The sequence below is a fragment of the Canis lupus genome, chromosome 16, assembly GCF_011100685.1.
Source record: "Canis lupus familiaris isolate Mischka breed German Shepherd chromosome 16, alternate assembly UU_Cfam_GSD_1.0, whole genome shotgun sequence".
NCBI lineage: Eukaryota > Metazoa > Chordata > Mammalia > Carnivora > Canidae > Canis > Canis lupus.
Genome location: NC_049237.1, coordinates 24230116 through 24251970, shown reverse-complemented (window position 1 = coordinate 24251970; position 21855 = coordinate 24230116). Strand labels below are relative to the sequence as shown.

The 21855-nt window shown below is 39.9% G+C and overlaps 1 protein-coding gene across 1 annotated transcript; it reads left to right on the top strand.

Annotated features, from left to right (window-relative positions):
- Window positions 1-13: 13 nt before the first annotated feature.
- AP3M2 (adaptor related protein complex 3 subunit mu 2) lies at window positions 14-17211 on the top strand. Its single transcript, NM_001290111.1, is given in 9 exon segments — window positions 14-44; window positions 1599-1942; window positions 5189-5360; window positions 9052-9189; window positions 12341-12426; window positions 13271-13404; window positions 14750-14957; window positions 15435-15579; window positions 16961-17211. Coding segments are annotated over 8 exon segments (1257 nt in total). The 5' UTR covers window positions 14-44; window positions 1599-1669; the 3' UTR covers window positions 17062-17211.
- Window positions 17212-21855: the final 4644 nt, after the last annotated feature.

Sequence of the window (21855 nt, the reverse complement as noted above, 5' to 3'; positions counted from 1 at the left end):
TGCCGGCGCGTCGGGACTGTGGGCGCTTCGAGGAGCGAGGCTGGGTGAGGAGGGCTGGCGACCCTGGTCGGGGTTGCGGGCCGAGCGTGCATGCACCCGGCCGGGGGCTGAGGGAGGCGGGCGGGGACGCGCGAGGGTCCGGGCCGGGGGCGCGCCGGGCAGGTCCAGAGTTAGGGGATGCGGTGGGATTCACCCTCCAGGCTACAGGATGCGGCGGGGAGAGCTGAGGGAGCGAGTACGCGGCTGGGGAGGCGGCCGACGCCGTTCCGGGGGCTGAGGGAGGAGGGGACGTTGTTGCCATGGTAACGCACGTGTGCAGTCTGGCGACCTTTGTCACCGCCTGGACTTGCGCCCCCCTGAAATCCGCCCCCCGTCACCCCCGCCCTAAATGGCCTCCATCATCCTTCGCTCTTAGGCGGTTGAGGTGGACCAGCACAGAGAGAACCGCCTTTAGCAGCCACCCCCCCTTCTCCCAGCCCAGTTACCCCCTCTTCCCCTCCCGCCGGCCGGCTGTCAGCGGGCAGAGGGATGAAGCTTGCCCTGGGGTCCTGGTGTTGCAGGCTTCTGCGGTGTGACCACCTGGGCCGGTTCGCCGCCAGCGCGGGGAGTGGCCAGAGCTGGGCTAGATGCCTAGAGAGCATCCCCCAGGGGGGTTGTTGTAGGGCACCCGGTGCAGAACCTTGTTCCTAACCAAGACCGAAGTGCCGGCTCTCCAGCCGTTGACCGGCTGTCCAATAGATTATAGTATAAAGAGAACTAAATCTGTAGTTTTGGGGATCCCTGGGTGGCGCAACGGTTTGGCGCCTGCCTTTGGCCCAGGGCGCGATCCTGGAGACCCGGGATGGAGTCCCGCGTCGGGCTCCCAGTGCACGGAGCCTGCTTCTCCCTCTGCCTGTGTCTCTGAGCCTCTCTCTCTCTCTGTGACTATCATGAATAAATAAATAAAATCTTTAAAAAAAAAAAAATCTGTAGTTTTACATTTTTCTAGTAACCACGTTTTTTTAAAAGGTTAAGTTAATTTTAATATATTTCATTTAGCCTGATATATCAAAATATCAATGTTGAGTTAATGTTAATATTATATTATTGGTATCTAAAGTTCCTTCTTAAATATAAGACCTTCAGTGTGGTGTGTACTTACAGCACATTTCAGTTCAGACCAGACATATTTCAAGTGCTTAGTGGTGGCCTTTTGCTAATGGCTACCGGTTGAGACTAAGCAACTGTAAGCATTTCATGTATGTGTGAGTTGTGGCTAAATACATGAAACTCATCAATATTCTCTTCTGTGCAGGGAGCACAGCAATGAGGCAACAAAAAATGTTAAGGCCTGGTCTTTTTTCTCAAGGAACTTCCAGTCCGGTTGAGAACACAGACATCCAAAAATTAAGTCAAATTTTAAATGGTTAGAATTAAGGCAATAGTAAAGATAACCGGGCAGTAAATGATTTGCAGACAAGGTGGCTGATAATTATCCTTAGGAATTCTAGAGGGGGATACTTCAGGCTCTTACGTAGAGGAAGACTTGAGTCTGCTCTTGAAAGATAGGTATGGTATTTTGGCTGAGTGAAACTGACTGTACCTTCTTTTATTTTTAGGGTTGAAAATTGTCTGTCCTGAAGGTTTTCAGACCGAAAAAGACTTTCCTTTCTCACTGACAATCTCCACCATGATTCATAGCCTTTTCTTGATCAACTCCTCTGGAGATATATTCCTGGAAAAACATTGGAAAAGTGTGGTCAGCCGATCTGTTTGTGACTACTTTTTTGAGGCGCAAGAGAGAGCTACTGAGGCAGAAAACGTACCTCCAGTTATCCCTACCCCTCACCACTATCTCCTAAGTGTTTACCGTCACAAGATCTTTTTTGTGGCTGTGATCCAGACAGAGGTCCCTCCTCTTTTTGTCATTGAGTTCCTTCACCGAGTAGTGGACACATTTCAGGTGTGTGAATTTGAGGAAGCTCGTACATGTAAACTGTATGTCTTTGTGATTCTTTTTTCTTTGTATTCAGCTTCAATTAAGGAACAGTTTAAAAAATCAAAACTGCGATTGCTCACTTCCTCTCCCATCTTAGAAGATTCTTGTTTCTGTTTATTGAATTGGCTATATCTGAAATGGCAAATTGAATACCTTTGAACGTGTTCCATAAGAAAGCCACTCGGTATGATTGTATACAATCATTTTAGTTATATGGAGATTGGAGTTGCCCTATTTTTTGTTCATAAATCAGATGAATTTAGTTTTGGGGTGTTTTGTTTTCTTAGTGGACTTGATGCTAGCCATTGTCAACTACATTGCTTTGAGTTGCATGAAAAAGTGATGAGTGTGTAAAAATATGTATATTTTCAAGAGCTAGGCAAAAACTCAGTAATGCTTGTTTCACTCTGCTTGGCAGACGTAATCTCTGAACCCAAACTTCATTGTAGGTTTGGGTGCTTATCCACACAGTGTGTCAGTACTAGTGATGAGCTCTTGTTGCAAACTAAGATAAGGTTGGAAATCTTCCGTTCCTGTAAGAATTTAAGTGACACATTTTACAAGACACAGTTTTCACTTTGAGTTTTTCTTTCAGGAATAGATTTGAAGATCTTGGGGAGCAGGGCATAAGGGAAGTATAAGTAAGTTATACCAGGATGTCAGCACCATTTATATTATAGCACAGGGTTTTAGTCTGTCCAGACTGTGGATTCAAACAGTGGGGTCCCTCCCCCTAAAAGAATTGTTCAAATGCTAACTACTATGGTTATTTGCATAACTCAGACAATAAGTGAAAAGCAAGGGCCCTTTAGTTCAACCTCTGTGTTATGTGAGGTCTGGAATTGGTCATATGAATACAGAAATCGTGGAATCAAGAGATGATGACTCAGATATTATGATGAAATTAAAAAACAAGTCAAAGAGTCCTTTCATTTGCACTCATATCTGTATCACATGTCTAGAACAGCTTTCATCCCAAGAAAATTAAATATATTTTATAATTTTTTTCCCACAAATACTAGCTGGTGTACGATTCTGGGTTTCCAGTTCTCATGTGGCATACTAGTTCCTTCCCACAGTGAAAACTTGAGAATTATAAACCCGAGTATGTGGAAGAAGTAAAAGAAGAACCCAGTAGTTAGGACCTTAAACTTCTCTCATTGGGCCTCATTATGATTTCCACATATGATACTTTACCCCATTCTAAGATTAACAGCCCCTTTGGTGAAACCCAGCATTTGCTTCATACTGCTATAGCAATATTATGTAATTTATTACAAGACAGGAAGTGAGAAAAGTTGTTTAATCTGGTGGAAACCACAGAGGAATTTGGGATAATAGTAAAGTCGCTAGCTTGGAAGTCGGGCTTCAGAGCTTGTCATTTTTGAAGAATTTGTTAAAAGTAAATGGATATGCCCTGATTTTAGTGTCTTTTCTCTCTGACTGCATTATTTTTTTAGTACTAGAATATGATGGAAGAGTTCCAGCTGTAGAATTGCAAACACTTTGCTATAGTAATTTGCCATACTTTCCAACTGCTCAGTTCACATTATGTCTGATTTATAAAATCTCGTGAGGTGTTTTGTTTATTTTTCAAAAGAAAAGCACTCTTGGGATGGAACTGCCTTGCTCCCCCTCCCCCTTAAATCCTCGTTTTTAAAGAATTCTTGTTCTGCCTCTTACGTGTTCTTGGATATTGGAATGTCTCTGATAATTGCTATTATTTGTGTAATTTAGATCACATCTGGAGTCTGTTCAGTTTTGAATATTGTAATTTTAGGAGCATATTGGAAAACTAGAGCATGTTCAAAGAAATGGCAAGGTGGTAGAACTATCTAAAAACCATATACCACACCATCAACAGTGGAAGAATCAAACAGAATTGGTCTGGAAGAAAAACCATTGAAGTGAAAGCTTGTAGCTGTCTTCAAATAACTGTGGGGCTATTATGTAAATTTGTTCTGTAAGGCAGATCTAGGAAGCAAATTTCAATTTAGCAAAAGAAAGAACTTTCTAATAATCAGAGCATTCCATGAATAGAATGGGCTTTCTCAAAAGGGTGAATTTCCCTTCAGTGGATGAATTCAAGGAGGGTTGTATGACCATCTCCAAGGTCCTGTAAAAGATTTGACTGACCCTGCTAAAAGGGGCACACCCAAAGACTACAAGCATTCCTTTCTTTTTATCATCCTGCATCACATTTTGCAAAGCACTTTATAGTTTACAAAGTACTTTCACACATACTATCATTTAATCAATCATGCTTAGTTCTTATAACATCCCTGTGTGTCCAGTACTATTAAAGAAATCAAGGCCTGAATTAGCAAGACTTTTTCAGTGAATGACATTAAGGTTAACACCTAGGTCTTCTGATTTGGAATCCAGTGTTTTTTCCACAACTCAGATAATTTAGTATCTAAGCCTTTGTTAGTAAAAGCACAAAGCATTCTTAGAATCCTACCATTTTATTTTATTTTATTTTTTTTAATTTATTATTATTTTTTTTTATTTATGTATGATAGGCACACAGTGAGAGAGAGAGAGGCAGAGACACAGGCAGAGGGAGAAGCAGGCTCCATGCACCGGGAGCCCGATGTGGGACTCGATCCCGGGTCTCCAGGATCGCGCCCTGGGCCAAAGGCAGGCGCCAAACCGCTGCGCCACCCAGGGATCCCCAGAATCCTACCATTTTAGAGTAGAAATGATCCAAAGAGATTTTCTGATGTGCTAGTCATCTCCCTCATTTCATTTTATTTCCCTCTCAATTCTTATTTGCTGTATGAATGTCAAGGAATAACACAGCAGAAAGGGTTAAAAAGATTTTCAAGTCCAACGTGTATCATATCAAGTATTATTTTGCATACTTCTTTCAAATTCTTGTTCATAAGCACATATGATAGTCTAGATTCCATTTTGTATTCTATATATTTTGTCTAATTGAAGAAACTAACCCCCCAAAAGTTAAATGGCTTACTCTTAATTTGTAAAAGAAGTTAGTAATGACACTAGTACTATAAGCCAATATAGTGTTCTTTTTACCAAACTGGGCCAATTAAGAGAACTACAGTTATATTCCCTCATTGTAGAAGAATGTACTAGAAGCACTGTGTAAACACATGGACAGGACTAGATCCTTATTCTCTAGGAAGATTCTTTCCCTTCATTACAGTCTCTGACTGATTTACATTATATATATTGTATTTTCATCAGGATTATTTTGGAGTCTGTTCAGAGCCAGTGATCAAAGATAATGTGGTTGTGGTTTATGAGGTACTGGAAGAGATGCTTGACAATGGGTTTCCATTGGCTACCGAATCAAACATCCTCAAAGAACTGATCAAGCCTCCCACTATCCTTCGAACAGTGGTCAACACAATAACAGGTATGGAAAAAGGGGAAACCCACAGAAAGCTGCCATCTTGGGTGTGGCTTCCTCCCGGGGTGTGTGTTGTTTTGAGTGCTTGTCTTTGGGGCTCTCGGATGTCCAGGTGTTTTAATTTTGCTCATTATAATCTTTGATTATGACCTGAAATATGTCTTTCTCATGTGGAAAATGCCCTGATTTCAATGACAGAATAAAGTGTGCGCCTTTATTTATTTTTTTAAAACTTTAAAGAAATTTTTATTTATTTATTTGAGAGAGAAAGAGTGAGCAGGAGCTGGGGGAGGAGCAGAGGAAGAGGGAGAGGCAGACTCCCTACTGAGCAGGGAGCCAAACATGGAGCTTGATTCCAGGACTGTGAGAGCATGACCTGAACTGAAGGCAGATGCTTAACTAACTGAGCCACCCAGGTGCCCCAAGCATGCTTCTTTAAAAAGAGGGCTTTTGTGTTTGTTTGGTTTTTTTTTTTTTTCTGATTACGGAAGAAACACTTGATTATTATAGAAATGTCAGAGATACAGAAAAGCACAAAGAACTTGAAAATAACTCTTAATCCCACTTCAGTTTTGACATATATTTTATCTTTTCTAGACAGATAAATAATGATTAGATGCATGGAATTTTTTACAAACAACTCTTGTATATTTTTTAAAACTTTCATCAGTATTTTGTGAACATTATCCCATTATGATACATTTTAAGATTTTATTTTATTTATTTGTTTATGAGAGACAAGAGAGAGAGGCAGAGACATAGCAGAGGGAGAAGCAGGCTCCCCGCGAGATGCAGGACTCGATCCTAGGACTCCAGGATCACTCCCTGAACAGAAGGCAGATGCTCAACCACTGGCATCCCAGATAACAAGGAATTAACATTCTTATATTTAAGTCTTTGTGTACATGTGAGGTGATTTGTTTTCAGTACTATGAATGAAAGTGCTAGATCCAAGGGTGTGCACATTTTAAGGACTTTAATGCATTGTGCCAAACTGATCTCCAAAAAATTTATACTTTAGTAGCAATTTCTATGCACCCTGGCCAACCCTATCGTTATTAATAATTTTTTCAAAGCTTTGGCAATTTAATAGGTTAGTTATATCTTATTTACACCTCATTTTTTATTATTAAGGAAGTTAAAACCCATTCTAGTGTTTATTGAGCGTTCTTCCTCTATTGTGAATTTACCTAGTTGTGTCCTTTGTCCAGTTTTTCTTTTGTTGTTGAAATGTTTTTCTTTTTTTTATACTAATTTAAAAGAATTCCTTTTGGGGCACTTGGGTGGCTTATTCCTTTAAGTGTCCAGCTCCTGATCTCAGCTCTGATCTTGATCTCAGGGTTGTGGGTTTAAGCCCCGAGTTGGGCTCCATGCGGAGTGTGGAGCCTACCTAAAAAAAAAAAAAGGACAAAAAAAAAAGAATTCCTTTCATTTAAGAACATTAAACTAATGTATGTATGTTGGAAATATACATGGTAGTTTGTAGTTCTATATATTTTTTAATCCACTGTTATAAATATTTTCTCGGGCAGTCCAGGTGGCTCAGCGGTTTAGCACCGCCTTCCGCCCAGAGCATGATCCTGGGGACCCAGGATCGAGTCCCACGCCAGGCTCCCTGCATGGAGCCTGCTTCTCCCTCTGCCCGTGCCTCTGCCTCTCTCTCTCTATGTCTCTCATGAATAAATAAATAAAATCTTTTAAAAAATAAAAATAAATTATTTTCTCACAGTCACTTGTCATTTAATCATTGTCCATGGTGTGTTTGTTTAGCCACATTCAATTCTGATTTAGTTATATTAATCATTCTGCTTCATTGAGCTCTTACATCTTGGGTCTTGCTTAATATATGAACAAGGATTTGCATGGTATACTTTTACAAAGTAATTGAAAAATACAGGGTGGGGGAAGAGGGAGAAAAAAAAGAAAAATACTTTTAAAGAAGTATAAATATGCAGAATAGCTGGGTATATTTTGAAAAAGAGTTACAAAGCTGTTGGACAGATTTGCCTTGTTAAATATAAAGCTGTATTATACATGTAGTATAGGAAGTAAAAACTCATAGATAAGTTATAAAAGCCAAGGCAGTTTTGAAAATAAATATTTTTTAAAAAGAACAAGAGCAGAAGAGAAAATGCGTCATATAAGATACATTTTAATAAGTTTTGGTAATTTTAAAAACATAGTATTAACCCAGTAATAGACAAATAGATGATTCTGATAAAGGATAAGGTAGTTCAGAAACGGACCCTTGCTTTTGTAGAAATTTGGTATATATAGATGTCATGTATCTTAGCGTGGGCCAGGGGCAAATTGTTAAATATATTGTATTAGGACAGTCAGCTTTGATTTAGAACAAAATGAAGTCCCCTATTCATTGTGTACACAAAATAAATTCCAGCAAGGTCAAAGAGTTAAATACAAACCTTGTAATTGTTAGAAGAAAACCTAGGGGAATGTCTTTTTGATCTCAGAGAAGGAAGGGTCTTCTTTTTAAAAAAGTGTATTTTCTTCTAATTCTTTTATGGTTTTACTTTTGGACTTAATTCTTGAATCCATTTGGGAATATCTTGGTTAACAATATGAAGTAAGGCTCCATGTTTATTTTTCCAAAATTACCTACCAGTTTTCTTAGTGCCATTTACTAGGGCATTTAAGATTACTAAAGTAACCTTTTTCCCTGTTTTAAAGTGATATTTTGTGTTTTACTAAATCACTGTGGATTCTTTGTTTTTAGGCTTCCTGTTTTATCTGCTTTAATTATTATAGCTTGATGACATGTTTTTATTTTTATTTTTTATTTTTTTTGATGACATGTTTTTAAAATGGTGCCTCATTTTAAGAAAACACATTTGTTGGGTTTTTCAATATTCTGGATTCATTTAACTCTTAAACGTTTTGTTAGTGCCTGAATCATTTATGAATACTATGTAGTCATTTTTCTGAATCTCTCTTAAATCTAGAAAAAGGTACCTGAGAGTCACTTTTGAAAAGTTGAAATGTTTTGCAAACATGCTGAATATATGTGTGTGTTTAACGTTTCTTTCTTTAGATTAAAAAGATCCAGGTTGCAAGAAAAGGAAATAGATTTTAAATTAGTTGTAATATTTCAGAATTTCAGCATAGAACTTTTGGATTAAAAAAGTTTTTGATGCTTGTGGGAGGGAAAAACAAGGAGTTGATTTACAGGGAAAGACCTAATTTGTATTCTTTTCCTAAGATTCAGTATAGTGGTAGTAAAATGTGTACATTTTAATACCTAGAAGAAATGCACTTAAAAGCCTACCTTAAACTAGAATATCGTTTTTACCCATGAAAATTTTATATTAATATGTAGTTCACTATCCCTACTGAAAGCCAGTACATTATTTAAGCTACAAGCTATTGTGAAATTTGAGAGACCCAAGTTCAAGTTTCTTTCAAAACCAAAATATGATATCTATTTCTCAGGTAACTTTTTAACCTTTATTCTGCTCAAATAAGCAGACTAGATGGCGACAAGTTTTTAGAATAGACTGGTTATCCAGATAGAAGTTGAGAAAACACTTATCTTTCTTTCTTTTTTTTTTTTTTAAATCCACCAATTGAGTGCATGAGTAGTGGGAGCATAGAATTTCTAGGGAAGTGTTCTATGACTATTATATAATTGGTTACATTTAATTAAATTGGAATTAAATTACAGTCAAATTCATTATTGTAGGAAGCACCAATGTGGGTGACCAGCTTCCTACTGGACAGCTCTCAGTGGTGCCCTGGCGACGGACTGGGGTAAAGTACACCAACAATGAGGCCTATTTTGATGTGATCGAAGAGATTGATGCCATCATTGATAAATCAGGTAGGTGCTTTTATTTATTTATTTTTCCTAAAGATTTTATTTATTTATTTATTCATGAGAGAGAGAGAGAGAGAGAGAGAGAGGCAGAGATACAGGCAGAGGGAGAAGCAGGCTCCATGCAGGGAGCCTGATGCGGGACTTGATCCCGGGACTCCAGGATCACGCCCTGAGCCAGTGGCAGGCGCTAAACTGTCGAGCCACCCAGGGATCCCCAGGTAGTTGCTTTTAAACTGTTTTCAGAACTAGAAAGAAAGTGTCTCCTTCATATACTTGGTAGTATCAGAATTATCTCTTATTCAAGATCATTTTAATTTAGTACCTACTTTGTGTCAGGTACTGTGCTAGGTACTGGGAATACACTTAAATATTAATATGCAGATGACATGATCATATATAGAGGAATGCCTAAAGACAGTAACAGTAAAAAACTGTCAGAACTATAAACAAATTCCATAAAGTTGCAAGATATATAATCGATATATTAAAAACTATATAAATACAATCAATATATAAAAAACTATAAAAAGGGATCCCCAGGTGGCTCAGTGGCTTAGCACTGCCTTCAGCCCAGGGCATGATCCTGGGGTCCCAGGATCGAGTCCCACGTCAGGCTCCCCGCATGGAGCCTGCTTCTCCCTCTGCCTGCATCTCTGCCTCTCTTGCTCTCTCTCTGTGTGTCTCATGTATAAATAAAATATTTAAAATAAATAAATAATAAATAGAAAACTATAAAAAACTTCCTTTTTTCCTTTTTAAGATTTTGTTTACTTATTCATGAGAGACACAGAGACACAGGCAGAGACATAGGCAGAGGGAGAAGCAGGCTTCCTACTGATAAGGGAGTCCAACGTGGGGCTCGAAACCAGGACTTTGGGATCAAGACCTGGGCTGAAGGCAGACACTTCACTGACTGAGCCACCCAGGCACCCCAAACTAAAAAGTTTCTGTGCAAAAACAGTCAACAGAGTGAAAAAAGCAACCTGTGGGAAAAACTCAAGGAGACCATGTTAACCTGCAGAAGGATGAAACTGGATCATTTCTTCACACCATACACAAAAATAGACTCAAATTGGATGAAAGACCTAAATGTAAGACAGGAATCCATCAATATCCTAGAGAACACAGGCAGCAACCTCTTTGACCTTGGCCACAGCAACTTCTTATTAGATGTGTCTCCAAAGGCAAGGGAAACAAAGGCAAAAATGAACTATTGGGACTTCATCAAGATAAAAATCTTTTGCACAGCAAAGGAAACACTCAACAAAACTAAAAAACATCCTACAGAATGGGAGAAAATACTTGCAAATGATGTATCAGATAAAGGGCTAGTATCCAAAAATCCTTAAAAAACTTAAACTCAACACCCAAAGAATATATAATCCAATCAAGAAATGGGCAGAAAACAGGAGCAGACATTTCTCCAAGGAAGACATACAAATGGCCAACAGACACATGAAAAATGCTCCATGTCACTCGGTATCAATGAAATACAAATCAAAACCACAATGAGATGCCACCTCACACCAGTCAGAATGGCTAAAATGAATAACTCAGGAAACAATAGATATTGGCAAGGATGTGGAGAAAGGGGAATCCTCATACACTTTTGGTAGGAATGCAAGCTGGTGCAGCCACTCTGGAAAACAGTATGGAGGTTCCTCAAAAAGCTGAAAATAGAGCTACTCTGTGACCCAGCAATTGCACTACTGGGTATTTACTGCAAAAATACAAAGGTAGTGATCTAAAGGGGCACCTACTCCCCAATGTTTATAACAGCAATGTCCACAATAGCCAAACTATGGAAAGAGTGCAGATGTCCATTGACAGATGAATGGATAAAGAAGATGTGGTGTATATATACAATGGAATACTACTCAGCCATCAAAAAAAAATGAAATCCTTCCATTTGCAATGATGTGGGTGGAACTAGAAGCTATCATGCAAAGCAAAATAAGTCTGTCAGAAAAAGACAATTATCATATGATCTCAGTCATATGTGGAATTTAAGAAACAAAACAGGATCATAGGGGAAGGGAAGGAAAAATAAAACAAGATGAAATCAGAGAGAGAGACAAACCTAAGAGACTCTTAATCATAGGAAACAAATTGAGGGTCGCTGGAGGGGAGTGGTGAGGAGATGGGGTAATTAGGTGTTGAGTGTTGAGTGTTAAGAAGAGCACGTGATGTAATGAGCGCTGGGTGTTATACAAGACAAATGAGTCACTGACTTCTGCCTCTGAAACCAATAATACACTATATGTTAATTAATTGAATTTAAGTAAACTTAAAAAAAACAGACCCTGTTGAGTGAAATAAAAGAGAAGTCGGGGATCCCTGGGTGGCGCAGCGGTTTGGCTCCTGCCTTTGGCCCAGGGCACGATCCTGGAGACCCGGGATCAAATCCCACGTCGGGCTCCCGGTGCATGGAGCCTGCTTCTCCCTCTGCCTATGTCTCTGCCTCTCTCTCTCTCTCTCTCTCTCTGTGTGACTATCATAAATAAACTGAAACTTTAAAAAAAAAAAAAAAAAGAGAAGTTCAGAATTGTGAAAAGGTACAGCATTTAAAAGCCATGCAAAGAAACAGAAACCTGCAGAAAGCACTGAGGAAGAGGAGCTAGAAAAACAAAACAGGGTGAGGTTAAGATAAAGGAAGGAGTGGTCAATAATGACAAGCCACTGAGAGCTCCTGTAAGATAAAGACCAAAAGTGTCCATTCGATCATTGGCAAAGCTCATCGGTCACATTAGGAAGAGCAGTTTCTACTCTGAAGTTTTCTGAACCACTGGTTATGATGATAATCCTGTTTGATTCCGGTACTAGATAGAAAACTTTTAGGGTAATAACTCTCTTATTAATCTTTTATCCCCATTGCTTCATCATAGCATCTCATCCTTGACATACAGTTGATAAATGTTTGGAAAGATGGAAAAAGGCATGGGGTAGACGAATTGCGTAGATGGACAGAGGAAAGAAAAAAAGGGAGGGAAGGTGGGAGGGGGAAGACAAAAGCTGAGAAAAGTTGAGAAGGAAAAGAAAGTCAAAGAAGGTAGTAGGGAGCAAATAAGTTAGTTGTTCATGGAGCACAGAGATGTGGAGCACAGAGATGTGTTGAATAACCTCTTACCTTCTTTTGGTCTTGCTCCTCTCTCAGGTTCCACAATTACTGCCGAGATCCAGGGGGTCATTGATGCCTGTGTCAAGCTGACTGGAATGCCAGACCTTACACTTTCCTTCATGGTAAAATCCTGAACCACAGGTTCAAATCTCGGGATGGCAGATTAACTGCTTCTGGATAGACAGTGGTGAGAATGGAATGGAACAGTAAGAAATAATTAAGGACAGGGACGCCTGGATGGCTCACTCAGTTAAGCATCCAGCTCTTTATCTCAGCTCAGGTCTTGATCTCAAGAGTAGTTAGTTCCAGTCCCGCTTTGGGCTCCACGCTGGGCATGGAGCCTTTTAAAAGAAAAAAGAAAAAGAATTAAGGACAGCCACAAAGCTTGTATCAGTCTTGAATTTTCTAAGTAGCTACAGAATTTGTGTGTGTGTGTGTGTTTGAATAAAAACAGCATCTGAGAATGGATAAAGAAGATGTGGTTTATGTATACAATGGAATATTACTCAGCCATTAGAAACAACAAATACCCACCATTTGCTTCAACGTGGATGGAACTGGAGGGTATTATGCTGAGTGGAGTAAGTCAATCGGAGAAGGACAAACATTATATGTTCTCATTCATTTGGGGAATATAAATAATAGTGAAAGGGAATATAAGGGAAGGGAGAAGAAATGTTTGGGAAATATCAGAAAGGGAGACAGAACGTAAAGACTCCTAACTCTGGGAAACGAACTAGGGGTGGTGGAAGGGGAGGAGGGCAGGGGGTGGGGGTGAATGGGTGACGGGCACTGAGGGGGGCACTTGACGGGATGAGCACTGGGTGTTATTCTGTATGTTGGCAAATTGAACACCAATAAAAAATAAATTTATTATAAAAAAAAAAAAGCATCTGAATGACTTTCCCAAAAGAAATGTGGGTGTTTAATTCCTACTTCCTGCTTCTCCTTGCCTGATGAGTACAGAATCCTCGGCTGTTGGATGATGTCAGCTTCCATCCTTGTGTTCGTTTCAAGCGCTGGGAATCTGAGCGTATCCTCTCCTTCATCCCTCCTGATGGAAACTTCCGCCTGCTCTCTTACCATGTCAGTGCACAGAAGTAAGCGGCCCTTATAATTAAGAATAGAATCTGTGTCTATGTGTATATGTGGAAACAGTATCCGTAGTGATTAAGGACTCAGGCTCTAGTTACCTGGGTTCAAATTCCAGCTTCTGTACTTACTAATTGGGTAACCTCAGGTGAGTTGTTTAACCTTTCTGTGTCTGTTTTCTTATCTGTAAGTGGAAAACAAAAAATGGACCTTATTTGAAGATTAAACAATCTAAATAGTGCTTAACACAAAGTTGGTACTCATTAAGTTTGCTGCTGTTTTTGTTGTTGGTATATGTCTAAACAAGAACACTTTTTTTCTCAGGTTGGAACCTGAGTATACCTGTATTCTATCCTCCTGACTCAAAAGAGCATTAAACTATGCTCTGATGCTATGAAAAACTCTAAAAGGCAGTCCAGTCATCTTTGGTCTTGAACATTCTCTTTAATACTTTGTGCAGGGACTTTAGAAGCCCTTGGTAGAAGGTGTGTAATAGAAGGTATACAGACTGGAGAGAGCCATGATAGCTCCAAGCCACCAATATTTTCCTGTGTGATTTGTAATAAATAATTTAGGACAATATCTGTGTGTTTGAGAACAAAGGCTCTGGGCTCAGACTGCCCACATTTGAACCCCATCTTCAGTACTTATGATCTATGACCTTGGGCAAATTGCTTCATCTTAGTGAAGTGTAAGGACATCATTATTTATGTATAAAATCAGGACAGTAGCAGTACATACTTCATACTTATTGGGAGGATTAAACAAGATAATGGAGATAAAATATTTAGCATAGCACTGGTACATGAGAGTGTTTAATACATGTTAAGAACTATTACTGAAAAAAAAAAAAAAGAACTATTACTGCTTTGGTATTACTCTGTGATTTTTCTGTTTCTTGTTCTGTCTCACAACCTACCCTACCTCCCAGGGTTTTTGTGAGGATCAGAGGAAGTCAAGTAAAAGCACTCCCATGTGGTGTGAATAGTACTCTCTCAAGTACAAATAATTACTGGTCACATGTCATAAAGTAAAACACAGAAATACAGCGACTCCTAATTTTTATCTCTAATGCCTTTCTCATAGTAGGCTTAGTATACCTTTGATTTTTGTTAATATTATTCAGAGTCATTCGAAGTTAGTTGACTTACTAGACAGCATCTTAGTTTTATAAAAAAAAATGAAAGATTACTGGTGTTTTTTCCTGTGCTTATTTTTTAATATAAGGAATAAATTAGGTAAGGAAGGAAAAGCTGTCAGTGGCGGGGGCGGGGGGATGCTTATTATAAAAGGAGAAATGTTGCCATTTTTCCAGTGTAGTAATGAAATGGTGTTTCTGTCTCTCTACCCCAGCCTGGTGGCAATTCCAGTGTACGTTAAACATAACATCAGTTTCCGGGACAGTAGCTCACTTGGACGCTTTGAAATAACAGTAGGACCGAAGCAGACTATGGGAAAGACCATAGAGGGAGTGATCGTCACCAGCCAGATGCCCAAAGGAGTCCTAAATATGAGCCTCACACCATCTCAGGGGACACACACATTTGACCCAGTTACCAAGGTAGGAGAAGAACACACAGGAAGTTTTGAATTGCCGATGTTAAATAGAATTATTTCTGCGGGAGCTCTCCATGTAGACTTTACACCTTATTGAAAAGAGCTTAATCAAAGGGACATCGTTTTCTCCTTGAGATAATTTGCGGTGACAAATAGTTTTCTCTATTGAAAACCATTTTAGGGATGCCTGGGTGGCTCAGCGGTTGAGCGTTTGCCTTTGGCTCAAGGAGTGATCCTGGGGTTCTGGGATCGAGTCCCATATGGGGCTCCTTGAATGGAACCTGCTTCTCCCTCTGCCTATGTCTCTGGCTCTCTCTGTGTCTCTCATGAATAAATAAATAAAAATCTTTAAAAAAAAAAAAAAAAGAAAAGAAAACCACTTTAGAGGCAGCTGGTAATACTATGAACAGATGCCCTGAGGTTAGAACTCAGCCACCTCAGATGAAGGGTTCCACTGTGACTGCTTTGTTTTTCTTTGAAGATGCTGTCATGGGATGTAGGAAAAATAAATCCCCAAAAGCTGCCAAGTTTGAAGGGGACCATGAGTCTTCAGGCTGGAGCTTCCAAACCTGATGAGAACCCCACAATTAACCTGCACTTTAAGATACAGCAGCTGGCCATTTCCGGTGAGTGACTTACAACCTTATGTTCATGGGAACATAAGTAGGACACAGATCTCGGAAACTCTTGTACTGCCTCCCTATTTATGGAGTTTGGTTTCATTACCTGATAGGTAACCTTGAGTAAAATCTCCTCTAGCATTTGTGGGGAATGTTCATCATCCTTACTTTGAAGGTGGCCAAAGTGATCTGACTGCACGTATCTAAGACACAGTTAAGAAGGAAACAGTGGGGATCCCTGGGTGGCTCAGCGGTTTGGTGCCTGCCTTTGGCCCAGAGCATGATCCTGGAGACCCACCACATTGGGCTCCCTGCATGGAGCCTGCTTCTCCCTCTGCCTATGTCTCTGCCTCTCTCTCTCTCTACCTCTCATGAATAAATAAATAAAATTTAAAAAAAAAAAAAAAAAAAAAAAAAGAAGGAAACAATGTGTGTAGACAGAGTGTTGATGAGCAGGTGTGTAGTCATCCCGGGCTTGTCACTTTGGAGTTCCCAGGGTTTTCAGGATGGGAAGCCTTCTGCGTTCTCAGCTAGTGACTGAGAAGAATAGTTTCCCCTCCTTTCCCCCAGATTCAGAAGGACTTTCATATTTGCTTTTATTACTATGTGGAACCCACGTCAGCCTGCTGCAGTCTGCACCTGTCTCAGGATGATGGTGATGATAGTTAACTGCCTACGGGGCAGTTACTATGCACCAGGGACTGTTTTAAGCTCATTTCATCTATTTTATTATTTAATCTTTAGAGCAATTGTGTGAAGTAGGTAGGAGATGACTTCAGCTTCATATGAGGCTCCTATTTTTCTTTACCAACAGAACTTGTCTAAGTGGTTAGCATTCATTTAAATTATAAACTCTTAAAATAAAAATAAAAATAAAAATAAATTATAAACTCTTTCATCTTTAAACACTTCACAAATTTTAAAGCCCTATATAGTATAAAATGTATTTTGCTTAGTATTGAAAATGCTTAGGCAGCATTCATTTATTAATTCATTCATTAAGTTATATTTATATCATTATTCATTAATTTCATTGTTAAATCATGTATTCCATCTAATAACTTGAGAAAAACATAGAGGAGTCTTATTTTTCTTTTATCCTTATTTCAGTCCCCATGTGACTTTTCTGCCCTTGCCACCTTATAAAAAGGTCTTCCAAGTCTTCCAATAGGATACCTTTTTGTTGGAGCAGTTTTTATTAGTGTATGGACCAAGAGCAAAAAATCTGTGAGCTTCAGAAAAGTGAAATAAATCGGGGACAATTACTATTGCTTTTCTGGGTCATTGTTACTCTCTCTTTCCCACCAATCCCTCTGAATTAAAACAAATTTAACCAGATGTCCCACATGCTTCTTTTGAACAATGCTTATGTGTTCCTTCCTTCCAGGACTCAAGGTGAATCGTCTGGATATGTATGGAGAAAAGTACAAACCCTTTAAGGGCATAAAATACATGACAAAAGCTGGAAAGTTCCAAGTTCGAACCTGAAGGGAGTTTTGCAAAAAGAACAGTCACGGACCCTTTTCCCTTTCTTACTTGTCTAAAAGTAAAAAATATCATCCTGTCTCCTAGGTCAGTACCCCCTTCTGGACCCACCCACTCCCTTTTTTCCTTAGCTTTCAGTGTGTGGAGCTAATCAAGGGAGAGAGGGTCGCCAGGGAGAACCAGCCAGAACTGGAACACAGCACCAACTCCGTCCTGAGAGAAGAAATGTGTGGCGGAGGGCAGAGACACTTGATGCCATATTTAACAGTTTTTAACCTGGTCACCATAGAAAAAGACTGGCCTTTGTTACTTGCTTGGCTTTAATTATCTAAAGCCAACGAACGACTTTTTGTTTTCTAAGGTAGAAAGAAATATTAGAAAGATGAGAAAGAAGGAAAGAAAGCTTGGAAGAAAATGAATGCTAGTCAAGGAAAGGCCAGTCAAGGATCTGATATATGAGGGAGAAGAAAGGAAACAGTGTTGAAGAAGTTTGAGGACACAGGCTCAAGTAAAAGGGGCAGGAAAGGCAATCAGGCCTCACATGGAGGATTGGAAGGAAAAGAGTGGAGTTGGTTTCTTTCTGATCCCTTTACTTTGATATATGTAAAATCATTAGTATTTCTAGAAGTGAACTGGAAACTTCTTAAATTTGAGTCCAGTAATGACACAGAAAACCCCAGTAGAGTCAGATTTTCCCTTGAAGACTGTGACGATATCCGATCAGTGTTCAGATACTAACTACTGTTGGCTGTTGGCACTTGGTCTGTCATCTCCAGTGAGAAGGTGATCTTCCCTCTTCCTGTTGGAGGTTGCCTGAAATGCCCCTTTCCCTAACCCAAAACAATTTACTCACTTTACATTACAGAATTCAGCCTTTTTCCTGTTACCCAAGGACAGTTTCAGAAAAACCAGTCCCATAATCGTAGGACAGCCAGATTTTGTGTCACAGTGTTGGAGTGTAGATGGCCAATTCATTCTTCATGAAGTGCATCACAGCTGTAGCCCAGCGACTCCTTATACTTCTCAGAGCCAGACAAGTGCTGGAGTCTAAGCCTTGCTCTCTAATGCTTTCCATCAGTCACTCTGAGTAAAGAGAAAGCTTACTTTATGAGTAAAATGTAAAGAGGGGCGTGGTTAATCCTGGAAGCTGCTCAGTAAAGTTATTTCCTTGGAGTCTCCTGTGCTTGACTCTATAATAGATCTATTAATAACATAGATCTACCAATCCATCTTTGTTTCGAAGCAAAAAAACAACAACCCTGAACCTTTGAATAAAACTGATATTAAAGATGATGGGCCATGTTGATCCTGTGTAACCCAGTTACACAGAAACATGGTAGCTGAGGGGGTACCTCAGACTTTCCCAATGGGTAATTTTTATTCTAGTTCAATATGCCTATTACCATTTAAATATTTATATAAAAGACAGGTTTTTAAAATTATTGTTATAGCTTAAGGAGTGGTATTATGCTCTGATTCATGCATGGAGAAAAATGAAGACCTGTACTCTCCAAACCCTGTAATTTTTCCCTAAAGCCCTGTTTCCAAATACTTAAGCAATTTTGTTTTGCTAGTCTTATCTCCCTACTTCCTGGACTTGTTTTTGCTGCAGAGTAATGCTGCTTTATGGTTTTCCTCTGGGATAAATTGTGTTGTATACAAACAGGTGTGTTTCATACTCCCATCACTCCAGAATTTGTTCTGAATTACTATGTCGTATATACACACCTGACATAGTAGGGGAAACAGCTCTGCCTAGGAATCCAAAATACTTGGAATTACTTCTCCTGTGGGCTCTGAAGGATTTAAGGTTTCCTAGGTGATAGGAAACAACCAGTCTTGGTCCCTGGATATTTTTAGGTTATAAATCCAGCTGTTCTATTACCTCTCAGACAGCTCATCCTAATTTCAAGGGAAGAATTTGACGAAAAATCAAGTATCTAGGGTAGAGGACCTATGAGCCTTAGCATGTGAAGTAATATATCACCTGTGTAGCAGACCTCTGGAGCCCAGTGGAGCATCACCATGACCACTCAGCCACGTGTTAGCATAAGTAGTGCAGGGTGTCCTGGTTCAGCTGTTCAATTCCATATGTGGTTAATGTGTGGAAGTATCTCCTGTGTTTAAATCGTAATAAAGCTGAGTTTTACCAGTCCTCTATGTCCTAAGTGTTTTGTTACCAGGACTAGCAGTAGTGCTAGGTAGAAGCAGTAAGAAATAAAACAATTCAGGATGATCTTACTGCTTCTGTCTTTTCAAGCAGTAGACCTGAAGCCATGTGTATAATGTGATTCTTGTTACCTCTGGAAATAGGGGATGTTGGTATTAATGTCTTTTTAAGGTGGTAAGAACAAAGGTGAAGATGAGTCATTTTCCCCCAGTGTGGAAAAAATGAAGCCATTAAAGCTTCCCAGTGGCTGTTCTAGTGCTTTCCCCACTCTTGATCTTGGGTTGGTCAGTTCAGGTGTGAAACAGGGCTTCAAGGTCCTAGAAATCTTAACTGTAGTAAAGATTTCTTGGAAGATAAGTCATGGACCGTCTTTGTAAAGTATATGGTCAGTGGTGGTTATTTCATCATTTGTACCGACATCATTTGGTAAATCCCTCGGCCATGAAAAGACTTTAGGACTTTTTTCATTATGAACTACAGTGTTTGGTGTTTATCAATACTCCATGCTATCTTAGTTATTAACATGTCTTTACCTGTGGTCTGGCTGTTCTGTGGTTTGACCAGGTGAATTTTACAATACTTGTACTTGCCTCTGTGGCCAGTAGGTGGTGACTCAGTGTTAGCAATGGGATTAATTTTTTAATTGTTAGAATTTTAAAAGGGGGAATTGAATTTGAAACTCTTAAACGATCCCCCAAGATTGCAAATAGTGGAAATTATGTGAGTTTTTGGCTTTTGAAGTTAAACGTGGAACCAAACATTTATGACACTTTTTGATAACCAGATGTAAGGTCTAGGACAGCAGTTTCCATTGTCAGAGTTCCTCTCAGTCTACCACTAAAATGTATTGCATAGCTACCCGAGAATCTTTCTTGTCCTTCAGACCTGTTAGTGTCTATATGCTTTATTAACAAGCTGGGGATAAGGAACTATTTAATTTCCCCAATTAATTTAATAAAGTATTTAATTTCCAGACATTTTATCCTAAATTTCCTAACTCATGCCAGAAAAGGATATGTTGTTGTTCTTTGAATGTATTTGAGTGTAATTCAAAGGGCTCCATTTGCTGGGACTCTGCCCTGTAGCTCGGTCTGCGACCTCTTGTGAGCAATTGTCTTCATCTCGTCTATAGTTGCCAGGACTTCACCCAGAGGAATGCTGGGGCCTGTGACTTGGCGATTCCATCCAGGGGGCCTTGCTGTTTGAATTCATTTCATTCACCCGGCTCTCTGAAGAAAGGCAAAGGGAAAGGGGAGGGGGTAAAACCCACTGAATTCCTGCCAGAGATGCACTAACTAGATGGGACTCCTGCCATTGCCATCCTGGAGCGGTGTTTGTCTCAAATGGCTGAGGTGTGCTTCTGTTTAAAAAAAAAACAAACCACCACTTGCACGGGGGAACTTGTATGTGAGCAGTGTAAGGTTGAGAGAAATCTGACTTCAGTTTCTGTGATCTGCATTTATCTAACTGCTCTGGGTGCTTGAGCATTTCAGTGGTGTTTGGGTTTTGTTCCCCTCTAAATCAAGCTTCTGGCCTTTAGAGAGTCTCTTTTGTGAGCTGGAACTATGTACTTTTTTTCTAAGAACCTCTGAGCAGTTCTCACAGCCTTTCAAGAGGTAGAGCCAACTGCAACCACCTTTTCTCCTCTGCAGGAAACTGCTGGCATATATCCAACAGTAAGCATCCTCAGATTTATTCTTGGATCTGGAGTGGCAGTGATAATACCTGTCAGGCTGCAGCCAGGAATAAGAGTTGCATCGCTAGCTAAGCAAGTAGTCGAAGAGAAGCAGCAAGCAGCTTTATTTAAGTAACATACGAGCATGGACTGGTCTGGGAGTTCATTCTTTTTAGTTTTTCTTTTGAGTTTTATTTACTTAAGTAATCTCTACACCCAACACAGGGCTTGAACTCATAGCCTGGAAATCAAGAGTTGTGTGCTCTTCGGACTGAGCCAGCCAGGCACCCCATCCCCATGGTCTGGGAGTTAATTCTTTCAGATGAACAGGAAATGGAATGGGAAGAAAATGGCCAGTACAGGCTTCTAGTGTGAGCAGCAGTGGGATGTTGCTAGGCTCCAGCAAGGTCATGCTTGGGGTCTTCGTACCCCTTTGCTTCTTTCTACTGTGGTTGCTGTCCATAGTCTCCCTACCCAGTCTGCTTTCATCCCCCTGGAGGTTCATTTTCCCTGGGGCATGCTCAATTCATCACTTGTGTTACAAGTCCCAGTGGCTCAGAGTTGCCTACAGAATTAAGTCCAAAATTCAGTTTGGCATTCAAGGCATGATCTAAATTCCTACCTATATTCTTCATAAACTTCACTTCCAACAACCTATACAGAATCCTTCCCCATTCTCCCACTCCCCATTTTGCTCTCCAGATCTTTATATTTCCATGCAGTGACATTCCTGGTCTCAAGGATACCTTGCCCACACCTCCCCACCAATCCAAATCTCACCCCTACCTAACTCTGTTTTTCCTTAAGATCCCTTCATACTTCCTGCAACTGAAACTCAGTAAAAGTTTCTCTTCACCGTTTTGTGATCCATCTCCATTCTACCTTAGTGTTTCTTTAGTGCCTTATTTTCCTGCCAAACCAAGAACTGCCTTCTTCCCCCTTTTTACTCTAT